At 41.6% G+C, this 26,243-nt stretch overlaps 1 protein-coding gene across 1 annotated transcript in view; it reads right to left on the bottom strand.

The window, feature by feature from the left end:
- The window catches only part of LOC122816787 (dynein axonemal heavy chain 8-like), a 9,517,065-nt gene that overhangs the window by 6,718,806 nt on the left and 2,772,016 nt on the right, over positions 1-26,243 (bottom strand). The window contains 1 exon segment of the mRNA XM_044089814.1: positions 13,276-13,395. Coding sequence (XP_043945749.1) covers positions 13,276-13,395 — 120 coding nt within the window.

Below are 26,243 nucleotides of genomic sequence, written 5' to 3'. Positions count from 1 at the left end.
GGTGAAGATCAACAACACAGATGGAACGTTATGGTAAGACATAATTTCTTTATCTGATGTTGTCAATCTTCATGCAATCCTTGACAGTGGGACAGAGTCCCCAGCTACTTTAGCCTTGGGAGGTCTCACGAAAGAATATTCCTAAGTACCATAGAGCCAAAGGATGTTCATCCCCTTGAGACCTGATCCAATTTGTAATGCGTGATAAAAGTATGATGAGAAGACCAAGTGATTGCTGCACAAATGTTGCCTAAAGAAGCTCTGGCATGAAAGACTGCAGATGTAGCTACTACTCTTGTAGAATGTGCTTGAACTAGTTTTGGGAGGTGGAGTCCTTTAGAATGATAAATGAATGAGATGCAGTCTCTAAGCCATTTGGCCAAGGTAACTTTAGAAATTGGATTACCAAGATGGAGAGAAGAAAACACCACAAAAATTTGGTTTGATTTTCCAAAAGCTTTAGTCTTGTGTCAAGTAAATGGACAGCATATTCTCCCGTTTGAAAATTTTGGGAAAAAGACTGGTAACTGTAGAGTCTGATTAATATTAGTCTGAGAGATAATCTTGGGCAGAAAGAAAGGATTAGTTCGAAGTGCAACTCTGTCTTTATGAAAAATTAAGTAAGGGGGTTTGCATGATAGGGCCTGAAGTTCCGTGCCTCTTCTGGCAGAAGTGATAGCCACCAAAAATAAGGTTTTCTAAGACAGATGTTTTAAGTCACAAGTTGCTGATGGTTCAAAGGGGTTCATAATCAGGGCCTGAAGAACTACAGTTAGATCCCAAGGGGGAATAGGTTCTTTAATTGGAGGTCTTTTAGGAATGTTTTACAGAGTTTGTGTGACATTAGAGGGGCACCATCCAGTCCCAAATGAAAGTTTGAAATTTCGGCTAGGTGCACATTAATTGTTGATGCAGAGGAACCTGACTGGTAAACTAAAGCCAGAAAATCTAATACTTTGTGGATAGGACTGGAATAAGGGTCTATCTCATTATCCAGAGCACATCTAACACATTTCTCCCATGTATTTTGGTATAAATTCCTTGTAGACAATTTGTGATGAGCAAGAATAATTTGTCAGACAGGTGAAGAAAGAGAAGAATGCCTGGCAATCATGGGAGCTGGAGAAACCATGCAGTGAGCTTGAGGTTTTGGAGACTCGGCTGCACCATGCCCTCCGGGTAAGACAGTAGATCTGGAACTGGGTCCAGAATCTATGGTTTCTGAATTAAATGAGGCCACAGGAATGGAAACCAAACTTGTCAAGGCCAGAAGGGGGTAATGAGGATTATTGAATTTTCTGTCCTTTTGGCTTTCATCAGGAACTGTGAAATGAGAGGAATTCGGGGAAAAGCATAGAGCAGACCGGGAGGCCAATCCTGGAGAAGTGCGTTTCAAGGTGACTCCCCCTGAGGGTGTATTAGTAACTTCTGCACTTGTTGTTTAGAGGAGAGCCAAAGAAATTGCAATAAGGTTCGCCACTCCTGGACTGAGAGACCACTAGTGAGGCAAGAGAATAGTTCTGCTCAATTTGTTCGCTATCACGTTGGAGCTCCCTGGAATGTGTGTTGCTGTGAGAAAGCGGTTGGAAGAAATCACCCATTGCCAAACTCTGTGTGCTTCTTGACACAATGGGTAAGATTTAGTTCCCTCTTGTTTGTTTATGTACCAGACTACTGACATGTTGTACATCTGAATAACTACTCTTCCTAGAGAGTGGACATCTTGGAATGCTTGCAACGCTAACAGCACTGCTCTCATCTCTAGTACAATGATGTGCAAGTTGGCCTCCAATTGGGACCACGTGCCTTGGACTGTCCTTCCCAGTTAATACCCCCCACCCACCCTGTCTGGGAAGCATCCATGGTCACTATGACTTGGGGCTGGGGATGAATGAAAGGACGACCCAAGACAATCTGGTTGGAGTGTAGCCACCACAACAGGTTGTGTTTGCAGTGACTGGTAATCAGAATTGGCTGAGACAATGGGTAGTGTATGAGAGGCCATTGGGACACTAGTAGCCATTGCAATATCCACATATGGTACCTTGCCTAGGGAACTAGAGTGATTGCTGCTGCCATGGAAACTAATATTTGAAGAACTAACTTTGCTGGGACCTTGTTGTTGTGTAGTAATTGACTGACCTGGGATCTTATACATTGTAGCCTTTCTGGAGGGAGAAATGCAATTCCCGAGACAGTGTCTAAGTGAGCTCCAATGAAATGCAGTTGTTGAGTGGGTTGAAGTGTGGACGTTTAGAAATTTACAGTTATTCCTAGAGATGTACAGAGATGTATGGTGTAATCTCTTGCCCATTCTATCTGATGCCTGGCAGTGAGGAGTCAGTCATTGAAATATGGAAATACACGATACCCTTGCGGTCTTAGATGAGCTGCTACTACTGCCATGCATTTAGTAAACACCCTGGGGGCTGTGGTGAGTCCAAAAGGCAGTGCTCTGAATTGGAAATGACTGACTCCCAGATGGAAATGCAAAAACCTCCATTTTTATGTGGTAATAAGCATCTTGGAAGTCGACAGAGCACATGCACTCGTCTTTTTCTAAGAATGGAAGTACTGACTGAACCATGACCATGGAATCTGGTTTGTTGAACTGCCTTTTTGAATTGGCTGAGATCAAAGATGGGTCTCCAGTCCCTGTTTTCTTGGGCACTAAAAAGAATCTTCAATAAAATCTGAATCCTTTCTGGTCTGGTGGGACTTTTTGCATGACTCTTTTGCTTAGCAGTCTTTGAATTTCTAGAACTGCTGCTACCCTGATACTGAGTGGCACGCCCGGGAGTTTTTCTGGGGTTTTGGAGGTTATGAAAGAGGAATTGTGTAACCTCTAGATATAATTCTCTGCACCCATTTGTCCGTTGCTAACATTTGCCAGGCAGATTGGTACACAGAAAGCCATCTCCCAACTGCCTTAAGGAGTGGGCAATCGGGCCCCCATTTCGGGATGCTGGTAGGAAGCTCCAGAGAAGGTCTCTCTGGATCCCTAATTTTGCGGTTCGTTTCTGCCTCTAGGACAACATCTTTCATTGCTTCCTCCTCTGCCCTGGGAGAAGTCTTTGCCTCGTGAATCCTGGAAAGGCTCTTTGGATTTATTAAACCATAGTCTCCCACTCCTCTGGTTCCTAGAGTACGGTCTCTGAGAAGTGGAGAAATGTATGCTAACAGTAGGAAGGGTCTTACCATACTTTTCACATTTGGCTAGGGAATCCTTTACTTTGGGACCAAAAAGGGAAGATCCATCAAATGGAGCGTTGATGAGTGATGCTTTAAATGGCTCCGCAAAGTCACACAAGCTCATCCAGGAATGCCTTCTGATGGCTATGCCTGAACCCGTTGCCGTAGTTGTCCCTTCATCTACATGGGCAACGAGCCTCATGGACGAGTTAAAATTACTTCTAAGGTTGCAAGCTGAGAAGTAACTTTATCTCATACCCCTTAAGCCACTGCTCCTTTGAGGGTATCCAAGAGATCCTTGATCAGATCCCTCTGTAGTCTTGTAAAGTGCGCCCTATAATTCAAGGACCTTAGAGCGAAGGTCATTGAAGCATAAATGCTCTTCCCAAACTATCCAAAGTCCTAGACTCCTTGTTAGGAGGATGGATTGTAGGACTTTCCTCGGCAAGTTCCTTTCTGGTGGCTGCCACTACTACCATGGTATCAATAGGAATTCCATTGGCCCAATACGGTTCCTCCTTAGGGGATGATAATACTCGATCAAGTCTCTGGGGGACTGGCTCTATGGCATCGGGCATCTTCCACGCCTGCTAAGCGATCAGTTTAATGAGATCGTTAGCAGGCAGAGAGATCCAAGAAGTAAAGGGTTGGGTGTGAAAAACCTCCAGGTATACTGATTTCTCCGAGGAAGGTTGGGAGGAGGACCAGCCACCCCTCTATTTCAGGATTTCTAGGATGTCCCTGAAGGAATCCTCATCAGGGGGTGACTTGGGGGAACCTTCTCCATCATCAAAAGCAGTATATTCAGTGAAAGATTCTTCCGTTGAGTCTAAGTGCTTCCTCTTGCCCTTCCTTTTCGAAGGGACTTCGTTGGGGGGGGGGTGATCTGGGGAAGTACCCGAAGAGGAGACTACTAAGGTAGGTGTTACCTGAGACTTTTGTGCCCTCTGTCCTGGGGATGAGACTGATGGTAGGTCAGGTTGAGGACATAAAGAAATCTGTCCTGACTGGGATGGCAAGGACTGAGAGTCTCCAACAGAAAATGCCTTCTCCATAATCCGGAAGGCTGGCCCCCTGTAAAAGAATGGGAGCCCGGAACCAAAACAGACTCCTCTGGAACCAGGGTTACACCCCAGACCAAGGAGGCAGCCCCTGGAACAGAAGCCTAGGTCGATGCTACAAAGGCAGAGGCACCAAGAGACATGGATGGCTCAGAAGGAGATGAAAAGGTACCATGCATCTCAGACCCGACCAGGGAGTCTTGACCCCGGGAGGTCTCCGGTGCCAATAACTGGGAGGGACTCAAGACAGTTCTCGGAACTGGAGATCAAGATGCTACCAAAACTGAGACAGCTGGAGCAGGGAGAGTTGGGATCTAGGGCTACAAAGGCTCAGCAAGAATTAGAGGAGGAGGATATGGAGGTGTCACAGGATGAATGGTTCCAATGCCAATGTGACTCAAAATAGAGGACAATCCCCTCGTCACCAGCAGCTGATCCACCAGTCTCATGATATCTGCCTCTGAGAGACGCTTAGTAGATCGAACATACGCAGTGGAAGGAGATTTAGGGGTCTCACTTCCACTTCCACATAAGCAAAGTTCAAATGACAAATTCACCACCATAACAGGAACAGGCAAGCAAAAACTGAGGGTAATGCTTCTCAATGCTAGAAGTGTAAATCTCAAAATGCACTCACTCAAGGCACTCCTTAAAATGGAGAACATCGATATCTGTGCACTGACTAAGACCTGGTTCAAGGCTCTAGAGAGCACCACTGCATTACCAAGCTATAACTCATACCACACTTTTCGGCCCTCTAACCTGACCAGAACACCAAAGGTGAAGGTGCGTCCATATTCATTAACGATATCCATACCTCCAGGCTAGTTGAGCAGCATAATGCATCTGAGGTTATCCAAGTGCAACTAACTCTGGGCAAAACTGCAATCCAAATTGTAACTTGCTGCAGATCCCCTACCATGCCCCAGGATTCCCACTCCTCTTTTCTTGATATGCTGGAAAATATTAGGGTTCAACCAAACACCCTAATAATGGGCGATTTCAACTACCCCACCATTGACTGGTAAAACTACTCATGTACCAACTCTTTCGCTCAACGCTTTCTGGAATTCATAAATTCCAATGCCCTGGATCAAATTATCCACACCCCCACCAGTGTCAACAATATCTTAGACCTAATCATTACCAACATGAATGACCGGTGTTCCACACCTGAAGTCAACTCCTCGTTGGTCAGATCCGACCATAAGCTAACCACCCTAGATATCCGCATCCCGCCCCCACCCACCATTAAGGAAACAAGTGTAAAAAATTTCTCCAAAGCCAACTTCATGCTTCTTAAGACAGAAGTGGCAAACTTCATGATATCCATGCAGACGGACAATAAAGTTACGTTTGCTGAATCCTACACAAATGCACTCTATAAGCACTTACATGAGTGCATGGATCGTGCTATCCCAAACAGAACCAAGACACTATCCTCCAAAAAAGGGAGCCAATCTGGTTTCCCCTGCTATAAACAAACTCTACAACAGAAAGAAGAAACTGTTGCAAAAGAGAGTAAAATCCCATGACTGGAGGAGCTCCCTGGTCATCCTCAGTAAAAAGCTGAGATCCCTTATAAGATCCTCCAAAGCTAGCTATGAGAACAAAATCGCCACTGATTCTAAGGGCAACCACAAAGCATTCTATAGCTATGTCAAGAATCTCAACTGCAACACCCAGATCTGCTCTGAGTTACAGCACAACGGCACTAAAATTGCAGAGCCAACTGATATTGCCAACATCCTGGCAGATAGGTTTACTGCTAACTTTACCCCCCTCTCATCCCCTAAAGGACCCATATCTATACAGGAAGAATGCAGAGTCCCTGTAATCACATATATGCAGGTAAAAGCTGCACTCTCTAAAACCAAAAACACAGCATCCATGGGACAGGACAACAACCCAGGCTGCGTTTTACATGAACTTCAGAATGAACTGGCTCCCCACCTAAGCACCATGTTCAATCGGGTCTATATTACGTTATCGAATCCCAGTAATATCAAACACCAGAAGACCGACAAGTAAAGCGTGACCTACAGTAACGGCAAACGTACAAAACTGCGAAACGTGAAATGTCAAAGTGTGATGGTTGGCCTGTCTGCGATATAGCTCCGTAAGGTAAATGTGTGATATTTACGGACCTTAGGGTTAGGGTGCAGGTTAAGGTAAGTGCATAGATAGGTAATGTATGTAAGGTTTAGTGTAGGGTTAGAAGTAGGGTTTTGTTAAATGTATGCGTGTGGATTATTTGTTTGGTTTGGGTATATGTCTGAAGGGTAAGTGTGCGATAGTAACGGACCTTAAGGTTAGGGTGCGGGTTAAGGTAAGTGCATAGATAGTAATGTATGTATGGTTTTGTGTAGTGTTAGAAGTAGGGTTTGGTTTGTGTATGTATGTGTTTTATTTATTATGTTTGGGTATGTAGTGCGCAGTTATGTTGGCCGACTATGATGGGTCGAGATTTGAAAATTCGCGGTTTAGGGGTTTGACACATTTGCAGTTCTGGCTTTGTGTGTCGGTGTTGTGGTGTTCGATGTTATCGGGATTCGATAACGTAATATAGACTCGTTCAATCATAGTCTCACATAAGGTTTTGTGCCCACTGAATGGTGCACAGCAACAGTTATCCCACTCCACAAAGGGGGAGCCACCACTGAGCCTGACGAGCCTGGTGTGCAAGGCCATGGAATGTATTATCATGGAACTCAAACAAAGACATTAGTAACCTCCAAACTCTGGATCCCAGCCAGTTCAGGTTTGTGAAAGGCAGATCATGCCTTCAGAACCTGATTGCCTTCTTTGAGGCAGTCACCAAAGCAGTAGACGAGGGTAAGGTGGTTCACACAGCCTATCTTGACCTCGCCAAGGCTTTCGACACCATCCCCCATTCTGGAATTATAGCTAAACTCACTAAACTAGGTATAAATCCCTACGTCACAAGATGGGTTGCCAACTGACTCACTGACAGAACCCACACTATAAAAGTTGCAGACTACAAATTTGACTTCAAACCAGTGACAAGTGGAGTACCACAGGGTTCAGTCCTGGGACCTCTCCTGTTTGGTATCTACTTCTCTGAAGTACAGGCTAATACAGAAGGCCTCTGGCTAATGAAGTTCGCAGATGACTGCAAACTAGGAGATATAGTCGAGTCCCCAAATGATGTTGACACCCTACAGAAGGGCCTCACTGAGACAGATGCCTGGTGGCAGAAGCATGGCCTCAAGCTCAATGCCAAAAAGTGCATTGTCATCCCCTTTGTTAAAAACTCTGTACCCATGAACTAGCACATAAACAGCAGTCTATTTAACACTAAATGTGTGATAAGAGACCTTGGGACCCAGGCGGACAGTAGTCTCTCCTTTGATAATCACATTGCCACAGTAGTCCGGAAATCCTTCTATGTAGCACACCTCATCACAAAAGGGTTCTCATCCAGGAAAAAGAGGTCATTGTTCCCCTCTACTCGGTACTCATTAGAACCATTATAGAGTACAACGCACCTTTTGGAATGTATCTCACAAGACATCTGCAGCAGCTGGAAAGGCCACAGAAGTACCTCACAGAGAGGATTACTGGCCTCAAACAGATGCCCTACACTGACCGTCTCAAAAAAACCCAGCTTTACTCTGTAGCATATCACCTGCTGTGAGGAGATCTCTGCCTAACATATAAAGCTATGTTAAACCCAGAGCTGTTGGACATGCTACACCTAAAGAAATCCCAATCCCTCCGAGCTCCACGCTCTAGGGACCTAAACCTTGTCACCACAATAAACAGGACATGCTGGAGGGATAGATTCCTGTCCCAGAGACCTCCTATACTCTGGAACAAGCTACCCATCTATGTCAAGCACAGTTCCTCATTAGCACTCTTCAAGAAAAATCTTGATGAGTGGATGGGAAATAGGAAATACACCCCGGGGATCACTTCTGTGGCTCTGCTTGACAGGGGGCACAGGAAATTAACATTCTTGGGTGGCGTAAGCCAGGGAACCTTGTAGGCTAGGCTTACTTAGGCAATGGGCCGATAGCCTAGTACCTACCTATGAACAAAGGGAGTGTGTCTTTAACAGGGTCTATAGAGGGAGAATAGGATGTTCTTGGAAGTGGAGGCAGCCCTAATTACTTCGGTACCGATGCATCCGCAGGTGCCAAAAAAGAAGCTATCGACTCCGAAGCCAGTTCAGAATTAGTTCCAGTTAAATTCTCTGCTGCCGATGAACTCTTCAGTACCAAGGTAGATTTAGCTATTTTCCTTGATGGCTCCGAGGACCTTGGAACCGAAGAAGGCCTTTTCTTTGAAGCAGGTGATGATGATGACAAGGAAGAGCTAGCTTCAGTCCTGAACTCAGAAATGGCCTTGTCAAATCTGGATTTAAGGAGTCCTTTCAAAATGAGCTTATTCTTCCTTTCAGTTACAGTTTGGGTTGAAAACCCATGACAAATGGTAGAGTTTTCTTGTAAGCGCATTTTGCCAATACAGTAAATACAGAGAGTATGCCCATCTGAGTTAGGCATTTAGCCCTCAAATTTTTTACACTTCTTAAACGTGGAGAGTTCATGCAACAGAGGAGAGTAAGAGAAATACAATTAGAAAGAAAGCTTTTTTTTTTTTTAAGATAGGTAGAAAAATACCAACGATGGTATGCAAGAATACCTTAAAAAGGTAAACAAAGGAGGGGAAAGAGTACCAACGATGGTATTAGACAGTCTACCAATGGTAGAAGTACAGAAGAAAGAGGAAAAATAGCTTCAATAAGAAAGGGAGGAGCGGGTAAAAATACAAAGAGTTATAAAGGGATTAATATAGAAGTTTTCAAAGAAGGAAGTCTATAATTTAGACAATACTCACAAAAAAATACGCCAAGGCTCGAGAGAAGGAAACGAACGCATCTGGTCTGCAAAGCAACAAACGAGATCTGAGGTAATCTCTAAGAGGAGCATCATGGGTAGAGCCTGTCTCGGGAGTTTGGAGAGTGTGAGCTGAAGTAAATGGCCATCTCGGTTCTGAGGTTAGGAACTGAACCCATTGTCAAGGATTGTGTGAAAACTTACAACATCTGATCATTTGTTTAACAACCTATAGCCTCTGTCTTCTGCCTTGCTACTTACCATACTCTAATACTTTTTATGATTTTACATACTGGACTATAAATTTCTTCTCTTTCTGCTACTCTACTTATGCTTTTTCTTTCACTTTCTTTCTTTCATGTCTTCCTAATATTTTCTCTTACCTATTAACTCCCTTAATTCATTTATCTTATTTCTATCTCATCCTCTTCATTTTCCTGTACTAAAATGTGCAATACAGAACCTGCATTCACTTTCTTTCTGCAACATTTAGTTTGAAGGTATGCTAGGCATAATTATTTTGAAAGTATATAATATTTATGTATTTTAACATTTTTATATGTATGAATCACTAATTGCATGTAATATGCCATGCATAATCATTTTGAAAGTATATAATACATATGTATTTTAACAGAGATACACACACACACACACACACACACACACACACACACACACACACAAGTTTGGAAGGCATGACTCTCCTGCCAAAAGCTTGTTGCCTTCTTTTTTGGTGGGGGTACTTTTAAAGATTTCCATTTTCAATGAGAAAGGAATTCAGTAAGTTGATAAGAATCCAGCAATAAGCTATATTACTATAGGTAACTGCAAGTGCAATTTCTTTTTAGTAACGGACGAAAGTTTTTCTTTCATTTATTTCTTTTTTTGTTACATTATACATTCGTTAACTAGTAAAAACATGAAAATGGTGCATGAAATAAGAAAAGAAGTGTTTTCGACACATGATTTCATGAATGAATTGACAATGAGACACAGGATATCTCATACTAGATTTGAAATTAAGGAAGGGACGTCTCTTAATACCAACAATAGAGTAGCATATATGATGCAATATACCAATGATAATTTAGACCTAAAAAATATAATTAAACAGAACTGGAAGTTATTGATTATAGATGAAACAACAAGGAATATAGTAGGTGAATATCCGAAATTTCTTTTTAAGAATTCCCCCAATTTAAAAAGATTGTTATGTTTCAAAGAAGGTAAAGGAAATTTAAACAAACATTTACATCTTAACACCATTGGAACTTTTCCATGTACTAGATGTAGCATGTGTAGATATATTACCAATGAACAAACATATAAACATCCCAAAATGGATTTCATATTTAAACCCAGGTTCTATGCAAGCTGTAACTCCATGAATTTGGTCTATCTAGCGACATGTACAAAATGTGAAGCATTCTATGTTGGTCTAACCAAGAGAAGGTTTAAGCAAAGAATATACAATCATATATATGAAATAAAGAAAAATAACGACAAGAATGCTTTAGCTAAACATATACTTGAATACAGGGAGCATAGTTTCAAATTTAGAGTATTACAACTAATAGAATTGAACAAGAGATGGGGTAACAACATGAATATTTTGGCGAATGTGGAATTATCATGGATTCTAAGATTGGGTGCTCACTTACATCCAGGTCTGAATCAGAGCATTTGCATCAAACCAGTACTAGATAGTAGGATATACAAATAAAGCATCCTTGTGTTGTTTTTATGTACATACATATAATTATGTCATGTTTATGTTCCTTAGCTTTAAGCCTTGTAGATATATATTTATGTTTACATATTAACTTGTTATATATATATATATTTTTTTTTATTATGACACATTGTCCCCATACAAGTATGCTTAATACATTATAGTATTTTAATGGTTGATTTTAACATTTTATATAAAAATACCGATTTAATCAAATCATTTATTCAATTTATTTATTCATTTATATTTATGTTTATATATATGCACAAGATCTACATTCATATGTGTATATATCATAAAATATAAATATATATGAATTACATACTTGATATATGTTTATATATATATATATATATATATATTTTTTTTTTAAAAGATTTCTATATACTTATTTTTATACATTTTTATTTTTATACATTTTTATATAGATATATGGACATGGATTTTGATAAGTATATATATATGGAGGCATATGTTGGTCGCATAGACACATAGCTTATCATGACCACCAGTCTATGAAAAATATTGACACTACACACAATTGATCACGACATATTTTCTATATATATATGTTTAAATGAGAAGCTTACCTTATATATACATACAATCCATAATATATAATTTTGATACATTTTTGTAACTTAGATTTTTATCACATATTTATACTTCATTATAGATTATTTTATGAGATTTATTTATTCTTTATTTATTTCGATATATTCATATATATATATATATATATATTTATTAGAACAGTTTTAACTGAATGGATTTGTTTATCTGATTTGATTATTTGAACATTTGAAATATGCTCTATCACAAGATATAAACTATATAAATTATATGAATATAATTTTATTCTTATTTATTGACTATTTATCTATGGATGCATTCTACATATGAATATAAGAAACAGAAAGAGAAGCTAACTAGAGCTGTTTTATACTGCCTTCCTGTATATAAAGTGAATCTTTGCACTGAATTTAGATGAATCAATTAATTGAATAATTACTTAATTAGATGCTTGATTGAATTGCTACTGAGTATATATACTAGGTGAGTTTATTGTTTTAATTGTGAAGATCTGAGGAAGCGCACTTTCGGTGCGTGAAAGCGCTTATCCACTCGTTTATTTTACTGAATAAAGAAGTTTTCTACATGGAATCTTGAAGTGGTTTTGTTCCTGGTGCCGAATCCGTCAGTGTTTTATACAACATTCGTTAACTAGGTAAGTTTGAAGCAATTATGTTGTACTCAAGTTCTGGAAAAGTGTTTTACAAGACACAGAAGTCAAGGGAATCATAGGGATCCAAAGAAGAGGCTGGCAAGCAGTCAGAGAAAGGACAGAGGGAAAAAGATCCAGATTACTTTACATTCCTTTTAAGGGGTCAGCAGGTTCAAAGGGCCTGCACAAGTCTGGTTATGACTGTGGTTTCCTAAGTCAAGGCTGTATATAAGTCAGACATGTATTGTCTCAGAAAGTTCACAAGAGGCTAACATGAAAGCAAGACATATAGGAACTAAAATTGTATATAGGAAAACAGAGCATCAGCATCATGCCAGAAGCCAATAAAGGGCAAGTCCAAGCAGTGCTACGGTCAGTAACAGGTTGTGTATGAAAAGTATAACACATGAAAAAATGTAACCTGCAGGAGAGCTGAGCTTATAACATTAAGATCTGGAAAAAAACTCCCTAGGAAAATCATTAACTACCTTCCACCTCCCAAAACAAGAACTGAAAAACTGAAACAAAGGATCTAGTGGGAGCATCTCAAGACAGGTTATAGCACCACAGACCCATACCAGTTACCCCATAGTGAAATCTCACTAGAAAAGATCCTATAAAGGATAAAAAGTTACTGTGTATAGTGATCATCATAAAATATATGACAGAATGACATCTAGGAGGATTAATGCTCAGTGGGCATAAAACCACGGGGGCAGAAGTACCTAGGGGGAAAAAAAAATAACATCAGGTTAAAATAATATTATAATGGGATAAATAATAACTGGTTCTTTGTCAGATGTATGCAGCTCAATATGCAGATCCCAGCATTTTGAAAAAAATAAACTGTAATTTAAGAGAACAGAACAAAACAGCAAATTCTTAAACTTGTATTTCCATATTTTAAGTATTTTCACCCTTGCTACTTATATATAATTATGGAATCACCTTGTATACATGTTTGTACTTGAAGTTTCACGGTCTCAAATACTGCAGACATTCTTTAGAGTTTCAACATGAACCCATAATCATGTACATCCTGGTATAATCTTCTGGATTATTATACAACTGTCTGCTGAATAATATACTTATTAGAATGAACAAATAATGCAATTCACAGATGCTGTGAGCATAACTTTAGATGTGCCATGAACATCTGACTCAAACATTTTATATACAAGAAGTTTAAGAAATCTCCATTACCTCATTACGGGCTAATATGTCCTCTACAATAGAAGAATTGTCTTCAGGCAGGTCTATGAGGAGTGTGTTTGACATTTCTTTCAGAACAGTGGTAATGTGCATTTCACATATATCATTCACCTTCAAAGTACAAAAACAGTTAGTATATTTAACATTTTCAAACAAACTGTAAATATAAAAGCATTTTTTAAAAATTCGATCAGTAAGAAGCACACTCCCTTTAAATGCAATAAAAAAGAAGTTATGTACTTACCATAACATTCCATGTGTGTTGTCCATCTCGACCTTTATTCTCAATGATGGGTCGGATCCGATGTATCGGATCTGTCTCGCCCTTTCCAAAAGTTCGAGATCTTCAACTAAGCTCGTGGGCATCCTTCCCTAACCATAATGCAGCTCCCTAACTTCCTCAGATCTTGTTTGCCCTTAGTAACTTAGACATCTGGAAAAAAAAACTGCCTTAATATGGGTGTATATATATATATATATATATATATATATATATATATATATATATATATATATATATATATATATATATATATATATATAAATAACTAAAAACAAGCCGCTCAAAAAGATTTTTTAACCCTGATAACTTCCTTAATGAATTACAAGCTTGTGACTGGTCACCTTTATCAAACCTTGAGCTTAATAAAGCAGTTTCCTATTTTAACACTAAATTTCTACAGATCCTTGACTATCACGCTCCTATTCAAACCACCAGGATAAGAGCCAAAACTGCCCCGTGGCTATCTAAACAAACAAAAGAAAGAATGACCCTGAGAAACAAAATCTGGGCTAAATGGAGAGCTACAAAATCTCCAGCTGATCATCTCCTATATAAACAGTTAAGAAATACTACCAAGAAATACACTATTAGCGATAAAAAGGAATTTTATCTTCATCTTCAAAATACTACTCAAAATACCCCACAAAAGTTTTGGTCAGGCATTAATAAACTTCTAAAACCTGGGCATTCTCCTACTCCTGCTCCGACAGGACTAAACCCTAACTCTTCTATACAAATCCCAGATGCCTTTAATAACTACTTTACAGAAGCTATTCTAACTCTAGCCAACTCTCTACCAACACCCATTACCTCCCCACAGAATAATCCACCAGCCTCTACTAATGCCTTTCAAATCCAACCTGTCGCATCATCAATCATTTATAAGCTTTTACTAAAACTAAAGCCTTGCACTCCATCTGCAGACAAACTCCCATCCGAATTCTTACAAATAGCTGCTAAAGCTATTTACCTCCCAATATCTATACTGATAAACAGAACCATCTCTGAAAGGAAAATCCCTACCATTTGGAAAATTTCTCATATAATTCCCGTTCATAAAGGTGGCCCTTCCTCTGAAATATCCAACTATCGCCCTATTGCCTTACTCTCCCCGTTAGCAAAGATAATGGAAAGGTGCATACACAAACAATTTCTGGACTACCTGCTTCAAAACAAACTGCTAGCTGACTGTCAACATGGTTTCAGGCCCCACCACAGTACTACAACTGCCCTACTTTCCTTTGCTGACTCCATCAATAAAAATCGTAATAATAACCATTTCTCTGCTGCACTATTTATAGACCTATCAAAAGCCTTTGATATGGTTAACCATAACATACTTCTTGAAAAACTTAACAACCTCCCTCTAAGCTCACATTCCTTACAGTGGTTTAGAAGCTATCTCGAAAACAGGCAACAAGCAGTACTTTGGGAAAACAACCTATCATCCTTACTCCATGTAAATATTGGAGTTCCACAAGGCTCTATCCTTGGACCCCTTCTTTTCTCATTATTTATCAATGATCTTTATCTGAATGTGCCACAAGCGACCTGCATCCAATATGCAGATGACTCCACTCTGATCTGCTCAGATACAGACATTCCCTCTCTTCAGTCCATCACCCAAACAACCTTCCATAATGTTGAAATATGGTTTATGCAGCACTGCCTCCTCCTTAACCCCAAAAAAACAAAGCTACTGCTCTTTACTCCTACAAATAAATCTCCTACACCTTTCTTTACCATCTCCTCTAATAATGCTACCTGTATAAACCCTGAAAAAACCACTCGACTATTAGGTGTAACCATTGATAACCAACTGAACTTTGAGGAACAAATAAACACTTCTATTAAAGCTGTTAATAAAAAACTTGGGTCACTCTATAGAATTAAAGCCTTCCTGAACCCAGTAGCCAGGAAAACTATTGCACAAACCCACCTTCTCTCCACCCTTTTTTATGCTTCAGCTATATTTACCATACTTTCTAAAAATAACATTAACAAACTCTCTACCTGTTATAACAGTATAGCTAGATTCATTAATGCTACACCCCTTAGAACTCACCATTGTCACAACCTTAAACAACTAAACTGGCTAGAACTAAATAACCACCTATTGTATCAACAATTACTCATCATTCATAAGGCTCTCTATTTCCCCGAAAATACTCCCAGCCTTGCATACCTCATTTCTCCATATAAGAACCTAACCACACTTCGTTCTGCAAATAAGTTCCTAGTATCCATAACTAAATCATACAATAAAGCTGGGGATGCTTTATTTGCTAATTCCATTGGAAAAATATGGAATCAACTCCCCCAGAATATAACTAGTCTGGGGTCTACCTCTTTATTCAAAAACAAATCAAAGAACATCTTATTTCACATTGGCTATGTCCCTGTACCAATCCCGACTGAAACATAGTCTAAATACAACTAATTGTTTGTCCTCTCTCTAAGCCCCTACCTGATGCCTTCTGGAGATGAGATATAATCATAAGTAATGCCTTAAATTACTCTATCCTTAGTGTTTTACAGCCTACTATGTTACTAGTGGAACTAGACTTGTACATTTGAAATTTGTTTGTTGTCCCCTCTTGTAATGTAAGAATGATAAGTTACTGAAATGTTATTGCCTTACCTCTCTTGTACCTTTTAGAAATCTATGTAGAAAAATGTTTGCTTTAGTCATATTTATCACAGTAATTTTTTTTGCTTTATTCATATTCATCACTGTAATTTTTAACTGTACTGGAGCTTTTCTCCCCGGGCCTCTACTGTAAACGGATATATATCCAGCTAGACTAGCCCGGTCAACAAATGTAAAATAAAAAAATAAATAAAAATATATATATATATATATCAAGGTACATACGGATATATATCTATATGTGTATAATTGAGGCAAAGGCAGTATTTCTAAGGCTATGGAGATCTGTAAATCCAGTAACTACTTGGTCTCTCAAGAGTGAAGGAAGAGATTATGGAGGATGGGTTGTAAGAATAAAGGTTGAGATGGACAACACACATTGAATTGGTTTAGGCTACTTTCTGACACAACCTTTGGAAGAAAAGAGGGATTAATGCATAAAGAAACTCCTTCCTTATGGAAAAATAGGTATGGGGGCTCGACAGACAAGGCTTGCAAATCTGAAACTCTTCTAGCTGAGGTAATAGCCATTAAAAAGAGTGTTTTCCAAGATAGAAATTTAAAATTACATGTGGCCGAAGGTTCAAAGGGAGGACAAATAATGTTTGTTAAAATAAAATTCAGATCCCAGGGAAGAGTTGGATTTTTATATGGGAGTCTTATCATCGTTGTTCCTTTCAAAAAGGCTTTACAAAGCCTGTGAGACATGATTGCAGAACCATTTTCTCCTACATGGAAATCTGAAATTGCTGTCAATTGAACTCTAACTGTGGAAGCAGCAGCTCCCTCATGAAAAAGCTTCGTAAGAAATTCTAAAATAGAATGTATGGGCGCAGAAAAGGGATCGATCTGATTATCGCTGGCTCATATTGCAAACCTGGTCCATTTACTCTTGTACAATCTTCATGTAGAAATTTTATGGGAAGACAACAAAATATGTTTGACTGGGGAGGAAAGGAGAGGAAACCTAGTAATCAGGGAAATTTGAGCAGCCAAGCTCTCAATTTGAGGTTGTGTAGGCTGGGATGTACCATTCCCTACGGGTGAGTCAGAAAGTCTGGAGCAGGGACCAGAATCCATGGTTCGTCCACAAGATGAGGTGGAAGGAAGGGAAACCAGATTTGATAAGGGCAATGGGGGCAATCAGGATTATCGTAGTCTCCAACAAACTTGCTTTCTGTATCAACTTTGGAATCAGGGGAATTGGAGGGAAAGCACAGAGTAGTCCCGGAGGCCAATCGTGAACAAGTGCATCCCATGGTGACTCCCCCATGGGAGGGATCAGGCCAAAGTAGTTGCTGCACCTGCAATGGCAGGTGATGCAAAGAGATCATAGCAAGGCTGGCCCCATTTTCAGAAAATCTCTTCCGCAACTTTCTGATTGAGGGACCACTCGTGTGGCCATAATATGGCTCTGCTCAATTTATCTACAATCACTTTGGATTTTCCCGGGATGTGCATTGCAATCAGAAAATGGTTGGAGGCCACTGGCCACTGCTAAAGCCTTACACCTTCTTGACAAAGGGGGTAAGATCTGGGTCCTCTTTGTTTATTTATGCACCAGACTACTGGCATATTGTCTGATTGGATCCCTATTGTTCCCAGTGAGTTCCAGCGTGTAGATCGCGAGAAAATGCCCGTGAGCTACAATGCCGAAAGCAGAAGGCTGCAGCACCGCTAGATCGTACAGCATTGCGGCCAAAAGCTGTGGGAATCCACACAGTCAGGAAAACTGGCAAATGGAGACATTCCCTAAAGTAGACATGCGGGCTGTCACCTGACAGTGGAAACAGCCGTGCTACACAAGCGATCGGCAGAACAAGTGGCTAAAAAGGTCCGAACACAGTAAAAACAAAAAGCAGCTTACCTTTTGCCCTGCACAAGCATTCAAATCCACCACACACAACCCGTACATTAAACCTTGCTGTGGGAAGCTGTCAGGAAAAGCCAAAGAAGCTGCAGCTGCTGCTGAGAGACACAGTTGTAAATGCACACTGTCACTAGTACAAAAGTTACAACACGACAAGCATCCCTGCCCATACCCCCAACAGTACAGATTGTCGCAGACTACCCTGAGCTTTGCAGAATATGTCTGGCCCATATACCAAATAATTGTGGCTGTCTGGCAAAGTAGTGGAACTTCAGTGAAGAGTGGAGTTAGAAAATAATGACAGACATTTGAGTTTCAGACTTCAAATCCATCAGAAAATTTATGCTAATGCAAAACCTGTTATTTGATCATCTTTCGAAGTTTGTAAGAGCAAGATGTAAAAGGTGTCCCTGTTTTTACCACTGTTTTTATGGCGTTTTCCACATTACCTACCCAAAGAGGTTGAGAGGTACGCCTGCAACAGACAAGACACTGTCCTGCCAGAGCATCGCTAGTGCAGGGGCAGGTGGAAACATGTCAACCCTGGCAATCAAAGACTACCTACCCAACAGCGCAAAAGCAACCGCTGTAGAAGTGAGCACTAACACAAAGAGGAGAGAAAGTATATATGGGGCACACAGGAGTATCAACCCACCTCCCAGTCCACAGCAGCATGTATGTAATGTGGGGGCTGCCAAATTCATTCAATGGTTGTTGCAGCTGGGGTACGCAAGTATGCAGATGCATGTAGGCAGAAAAGGGTGCTACACAGGGATACACTCCTATGTAATCTCTGTCATTGAAATTGAGACTGGGACCTACACCCTGATTAGCCAGCAGCAACAGCTAGGAGTTAAAGGGGACCTGTGTAGTACATGCAGAACCAGTGGTGCAAGCAAGCTGGGTAGACTGCTACTACACTACAATAACTTGTCAATTCCATGGTTGTGTGAATTGCACATAGAGAATCTCTAGCAGGACAGGTAGTAAGAGCAAGGTGATGTGTATACAGACAGCGCTTATTCAGAAGGGTACAACACAAGGTGGTGTACAGCAACATACCCAAAGTCTGATATTGGCCTGTACCGAAGTTGTGTCTACATTCTGTTCCCTGCTGGATGTGATAGATACCGGGAGGCCATCTACAAGTAATGTTGCCATGATGGAATCTGTGTATGATTAATTCCCAGGTCAGCTTGGCAACAGATACAGCATAGTGGCCAGCCAACGGGGCAAACCAATGCTGGTAGTGGAGGGGTACCGCTACCATTTAGAGCATGAAGCACCCCCTAAACAGTACTGGGCATGTACTGAGTGGAGAATAAAGGCATGCAGAGGCCGTGCCATCACTGTTCACCAGGATGAGGGGGCAGAACTGCAGAAATCACTGCCACACCAGCATGGTCCAGATGCAACAACTGCCCAAGTGGCTATGCTGCGAGCAGAACTACGACAGAGGGCGGTAACCAGCAATAAGCTGCCCAGTCTGGTAATGCAGAGTGTCCTTGGCACAGCAAATGACAATATACTACAAGAAATGCCTTGCTGTGCCACCCTGCATTGGAGCATCACCAGGGTATGGCAGAGGGCATGGGCATCCATGTCCACACCTCCAGCAACACTTGGAAATATTGATGTCAGCCAGTACCCACTACGTAGTGGCAACTTTATCCTATGCAAAAAGTCTGATATGGACAGGACTGATTCCTTGGTTCTACTAACTACAGAACAAAATCTGGCAGATTTGTACAGGTCAGACTTCATACTTGGGGATGGCACCTTCCCAACACGAGCCGATATTTGCCATCAACTGTATACTTTACATGGATGGATTGGCACCCCCACCTCAGCAAGGATTGCCCCCCTGGTGTACTGTCTAATGACACGGAAATCAGAGTCTGCATACAACAATATGTGGGAAATACTGAAGGGCATGGCTGCAGATCAGGGATGCACCTTGGTTCCACGGTACATTATGACTGATTTTGAGAAGGCAACAATCTGTGCCAGCCAAAAGGCATTCCCTAAGAGTATTCTGAAGAGGTGCCTATTCCATTTTGTACAGATCATCTGGTGCCAGATCCAGCATCACCACCTTGTGGCCCTGTATGGTATGAACACTGCATTTTCAATAGCCATCCGCAAGCTGATTGCATTGGCATTTCTACCAACGCAAGATGTTATCCCCGCATTTCTGGACATTGTGGCTACCTTACCTGACTGTGCTAAGCCTACAGGTGTATTTCTGGACCATCATTATGTGCGTGGCCTACCAAGGAAGAATGCATCCCACTGCTCAGCACACCAAAGCCTGCCATCTTCCATGTCAGCGACATCACACACATTCCAGCGCAGACTAATAACCAGGTGGAAGCATGGCATTGTCGACTAAAAGTGTTACTTGGATGCCCTACAGTGCAGCTCTCCGACCTTCTGTATGTTCTGCAACAGGAACAGAACTTGACAGATACCCAAAGGGGAGTCAGTTCTGTGGGGGATGCCTGTGACACCACTTAAAAAGGCTATTGTTGTAAGGGAGAGTCACCTAAAGCACAGCTTGCAACATAAGTGTAACTACAGTGATGTGCAGGATTTCCTACGTGCTGTGGCACATTTCTACAAGTTGTGAATATATTTGGGTTTAGTACGCACCAAGCACTACACACATCACTTTACATGTTGTGTTAATAAAGGCTTTGCCCACAGCACACGGATTTCACAGTACCACTTTCATGCCCACTTGGCATCCAGTGACTGACATGTTCGACTGACAGTCGTACATGTCGGCTTCTGGGGCGGGGGGGGTGCAGAGTGTATCACTATGGGGGTTTGTGTCTGCCACCTATGGTTAGGGTGTAAGGTGTTCCTCTATACCCACAGGGAATTGTCCTCAGGGATTTGTCACTGCAGCTAAACTGCCAACCTGCCATGTGTCCACATCCAGCTGTCTCACAGGGGGATGTCACGTTGCCTAGGTGCCTGAATCTGTTTCCAGAGGAAGAGTGTCCTGAAATGCTTCCAACGCTAAGAGCACTACTTTCATTACTAGGAGGTTTATGTGCAAATGAGCCTCATGATCCTGCCAGATGCCTTGAACTGTCTTCCTGAGATAATGCCCCCCCCATCTGGGAAGCGTCTGTGGTCACCGTGGCTTGGGGTTGAGTGAGAATGAAGGGACAGCCTTGCGATACTAAGACAGAGTGAATCCACCACTGGAGATTCTTTTTGCAGGAAGTGGTAATGAGGCTTTTGTGTGACACTGGAAGATCTAGGATTGACCATTGTGTGGAAAGTAACTACTGAAGTATTCTCAAATGCAGAAGAGCTAGGGGAATAAGTACAATAGACACTGCCATCTTCCCGAGAACCTGAATAACTAGTTTTGCAAAGGCTAATGTCTTCCCGATTAACAGTTTTACATGAAGGCAGAGATTGTGAACCCTGCTGTGAGGGAGTCTTGCTATCAATGCAGTTGTATTTATTTCTGCTCCTATGAATATTAAATTTTGACATGGCTCTAGAGCAGATTTGTCATAATTTATGGCAATGCCTAGGGAGGAACAAAGCTGAAGAGCATAGTCCCTGGCTTGTAGCAGAAGATGCCTGGTCGGGGCAGTTATGAGCCAGTTATCCAAATACGGAAACACCCGGAATCCTCAGCATCTCAGGTGAGTTGCCACTATTGCCATGCATTTGGTGAACACTCTGGTGACTGTAGTGAGACCAAAGGGCAGAGCTCGAAACTGGAAGTGGCTGGCTCCTAGCCAGAAGTGCAAGTACCTTCTGGATCGTCTAGCCATTCATATGTGGTAGCACGCATCCTGAAGGTCTATACAGCACATCCAAATGTCTCTTTCCCAGAATGGAAGAAATGACTGCAGTATCACCATCTGGAACTTGATATTTTTCAAAGATTTGTTCAGTTTCCTGAGATCAAAGATGGGTCTCCAGTCCCCTGTTTTCTTTGGAACTAAAAAAATCTTAAGTAAGTTCCAGAACCTCTCTGGTCTGTGGCGACTTCCTGGATGACTCTCTTAGCAAGTTTCGAATTTCTAATGTTGCTTGTTCCTTTTGACTGGATGGAGCATTTGGAACTGACTCATTTATGGGAGGGGGGGAGGAGAAGAAAATGATATATCCCCTGGATATTACATCCTGCACCCATTTGTCTTTTATTATTTTTTGTCAGGTTTCAAGGTGCAGAGACAATCTCCCCCCAACTGCCTCCAGAGGCGAGCAATCGGGCACTCCTTCAAGAGCGCTGGAAGGGTCTGCCAAAGAAAGGTTGCCTGGATCCCTGATTCTGTGGGCCTCCCCTGCTGTAAGAGTGGCGTCTTCCGTTACTGTTCCCCCCTCTGCCTCTAGAACTTCCATCTTGTGTGTCCTGGGAATATCTCTGATTTTTTGAACCACATTTTCCCACTCCCTCTCTGACCCTTAGGGAATGGTCTGGTAAGTGCGGAAAAACGTACTACAATGGGAAATAAGGTCTTACCTTCCTGTTTACACCTGGTAAGTGTTTCTTTAACTTTAGGCCCAAAGAGAGATGAGCCATCAAAGGGAGCGTTAACGAAGGAAGACTTGAAGGGTTCCGCGAAATTGCAAAGGCGCATCTAGGCCTGTCTCCTGATAGAGATGCCTGAACCTGCCACCCTACTCACTCCATCTGCTGCATACGAAATGAGTCTCATAGACGAGTTGACTACAGAATTGAGGGGGACGAGCTCAGCATTGACTTTATCTGCCACAGCATCAGTTACAGCACCTTGGAGGGAGTCTAAACGTTCCTTTAACAGGTCCTTATGTAGTCTAGTGAAATGGGTAAGGTAGTTCAGTGACCATAAGGTAAAGGCCACTGATAAAAAGACTTGTTTCCCATACCTATCCACGGTCCTGGAATCCTTATTAGGAGGATGGATAGAGGAACCAGTCTCGGATACGTCCTTTTATGTGGCCACCGCCACGACCATGGCATCAACTGCTACACCTTTGGTTAGAAAAGCCTTATCCTTTGGGGTTGTGATATATTTGTTTGGCCTCCAAGGAGTGCCATCTATAGAATCTGGGGTCTCCCATACCTTCCAAATGATTACTTCAATAAGTTCAACAAAAGGAGGAGTCATCCAAGAGGTTGAAGGGCAAGATCCAAAGGCCTTCAGGTATACTGACTCCTCAGCTGAAGGGTAGGCGGACCGCAAATCACCTGTCTGTTTTAAAATTTCCAGGATGTCTTCAAAGGAGACGTCTTCAGGAGGTGACTGTGGGGACACTTCTGCTTCATCAAGGTCAGTATTGGATGTGATGGACTCCTCTGGGGAGTCAAGATGCTTCCTCTTACATGTCCTCTCCCGAAGGACTTCTTCAGTGGGGTATTCTGGGGAAGAGGGGGAGTCCCCTGAGGGACATCCTGAGGCCTGGGATCCCTGCAGTTCTGTGGACGGGTGTGAGGACTTAAAGACACCTGTGCAGATATGGAAGGAAGATCTGAGGAAGATTGTGTCTTGGACAGGGGAGTAGTCATCACCATCCTCATGACTTCAAAGGCAGTCCTCCTCTGCTCCAAAGAACTCCCCGGACCTAACAAACAGGTTGTCGGAACCAATGGAATCTCCAGAGCAGAAGACAGAAGCTCTAAAGCGGAGATAGGAGCCAAACTCATCTGCGCCGAGGCCCCGAGAGGCAGAGTCAGATCCAAGGAGATCCGAGCTGGCTCCGAGGACCTGACCGGAAAGTGTCAGCTCCCAGAGGTTTCCTGCTCCAACTGGGTGAAAACACTTGGGGCAGATATCTGATCTGAGGAGCCAACAGCTCCTGGACCCTATATCGACACAAACCAGATGTTAGAATCTTCTGGCTCCAAAACTGAGGGACAGATTGGAGAAGGAGCAGGCGCCGAAGGGGAGGATTGTGTATGATCTGACTCCTTTGGGCTCGAATCCAATAAAAGCTTGGCCAAAGCAGGTGTCTTCAACAGCCTCTGCACGACCCTATCCACATATTCATTGGAGAGACTCCTGGTTGACCAAGTATAAAGGGTCAGAGATCTGGATCTTGTGAGAAAATGAGAAGGGAGCTGAGAATTGATCAGCTCCATGGAAGGAGGCTGGCTCAGATATTGGAACTCAGAGGACATTGGAGCCGAAGAGGCTGAAGCTGACTTCAGAGTGGAAGGTTTTTTTTGCTCCAATATAGTCTTGGATCTAGGAGATGCTGACTGCTCGGATGGTTCCTCTAGAGCAGACAGCTTTGGTTGTTTCTGTTTCGGCTCCGAAGAGGATTTTGGAGCTGAAGAAGGATGCTTTTCAGGTTTTTCAGATTTCTCTGATTTTGAAGAAGAAGAAGAGGGAGAAATATCCCCAGAAAAGGGTCTATATTAGAACATCAAACTTTCTAAATAGTGAACGCTCACATGAGCGAAAATGCAGGACCTCGAAGTTTTTTTTTTATCGCAGTACAGTGAAGATCAGAATATTTGCCCTTTCCTCACTGTAGTTCAATCTCAAAGTTGGAATATATATATATAGCAGGGGGTGTGGGGGGCACAGCCCCCCACAATAACAATTTTGAGGTTGTCATTTTCGCTCATGTGAGCGTTCGCTGTTTAGAACATTCAATGTTCTAATATAGACCCTCAGAAAAAGAGGTTTTCAATAATCCCTTTTGGATCAATTTGTTCTTGCTGTCCATGAGCACTCTCTGATTGAAGGCATGGCAAATTGAGCAGGATTCCTGTAGATGAAGAGGCCCCAGTCAGAACAAACATAAGGTGTGCGAGTCGCTAGGAGGCATCATTTTACTACATTGTTCACATTTTTTTTAAATCCAAGAGGCTTTCCCGCTTTTTGAGACATCTTAAGTAGTACACAGTAAAAAATCAAAAACTAGACCCTTAAACTAATGCGAAGGAAGAAAGGGTTCTTCTCTCTCTATATACATATAAATGCACACACACACAAACACAAACACATATATATATATATATATATATATATATATATATATATATATATATATATAAAATAAAAACTTCTATCTTAATGTACTATAACAACTGCAAAATAAAGTAGAGAGAAATAAATAAATACATAAATCACGCAGACACCGAACAGTTAGTTAAGCTTTCGCTCTTATTGGATGAAAGAGCTTCTTCAGAATAACTCCTTGAGGTTACAGCATACAGTATAAATCATAAGAAATGACATGCATTTACAGTAGCCAATGAATACAGTGAAAATATTGGAACATAAATACAGAGGCCAATAGCAGGAGCAGAATCCTTTCTGTTAAAATTCAAATAATGCTTATAACTGGAAAGAGAATGTGGAATGTTATGAATATTCATAATAAAAAATGGGCAGTGGAGCCGAAGTCGACGACTTCTTTGATTTTTTTGAGTCCGATGTCTTGGAAGACTTTGAAGACTTACTGGAACCATCCTGGTCACTCAAAGCTTCCTGAAATGAAGGCTTCAGCAAGCCTCTATCGATTAGTTTCCTTTTCCTTTCCTGCAGGACCACAGAGGAGAAGGAATGACAAATGGCACAAGTGTCTTGCAAATGCAGTGCCCCTACACAGTAAACACAGCTAACGTGGCTGTCTGTAACTGATATTTTCTGGCCACACTTTGGGTACTTTTTGAACCCAGACTTAGGGTGCTTATCTTGGTCAGCCATAGCACTGTTAGAAAAAAATGAGAAGTTATGTATCTACCATAACGTTCCATGTTAGTTGTCTTCTTCTCGCCTTCTTTCTTGCTGGATGGGTTCGGAGCTGATCCTCAGCTCCGACTCAGCTTATACCAAAGCTCGAGAGCTATTTTTACCGGCTCGAAGTAACCCTGTATCCCACAATGCTAGGCGCTAACTACCCAGATCTCGTTTGATAGCTAACACTATATCAGTTCTGCCCCCAGAACAAAGGAGAGAAAGGCATACCCATATAGATAGCCATCCCAAGAAAAAGATAACCACTGAAGACCATACTGGGCAAAAAAGGAAGGCTCCATAGGATTCTATCGGTCTGTCCAGGCTAGGGGATTGGAGGGCGGGACGCAAGAAAGAAGGCGAGAAGAAGACAACTAACATGGAACGTTATGGTAGGTACACAACTTCTCAATGTTAAGTTGTCAATCTCGCCTTCATTCTTACTGGATGGGA

This window comes from Protopterus annectens, chromosome 1.part1, assembly GCF_019279795.1.
Source record: "Protopterus annectens isolate FY-2018-M chromosome 1.part1, PAN1.0, whole genome shotgun sequence".
In the NCBI taxonomy this organism is placed as follows: domain Eukaryota; kingdom Metazoa; phylum Chordata; order Ceratodontiformes; family Protopteridae; genus Protopterus; species Protopterus annectens.
The sequence above is the reverse complement of the archived record's forward strand: the minus strand, read 5'-3'. Positions and strand labels throughout refer to the sequence as shown.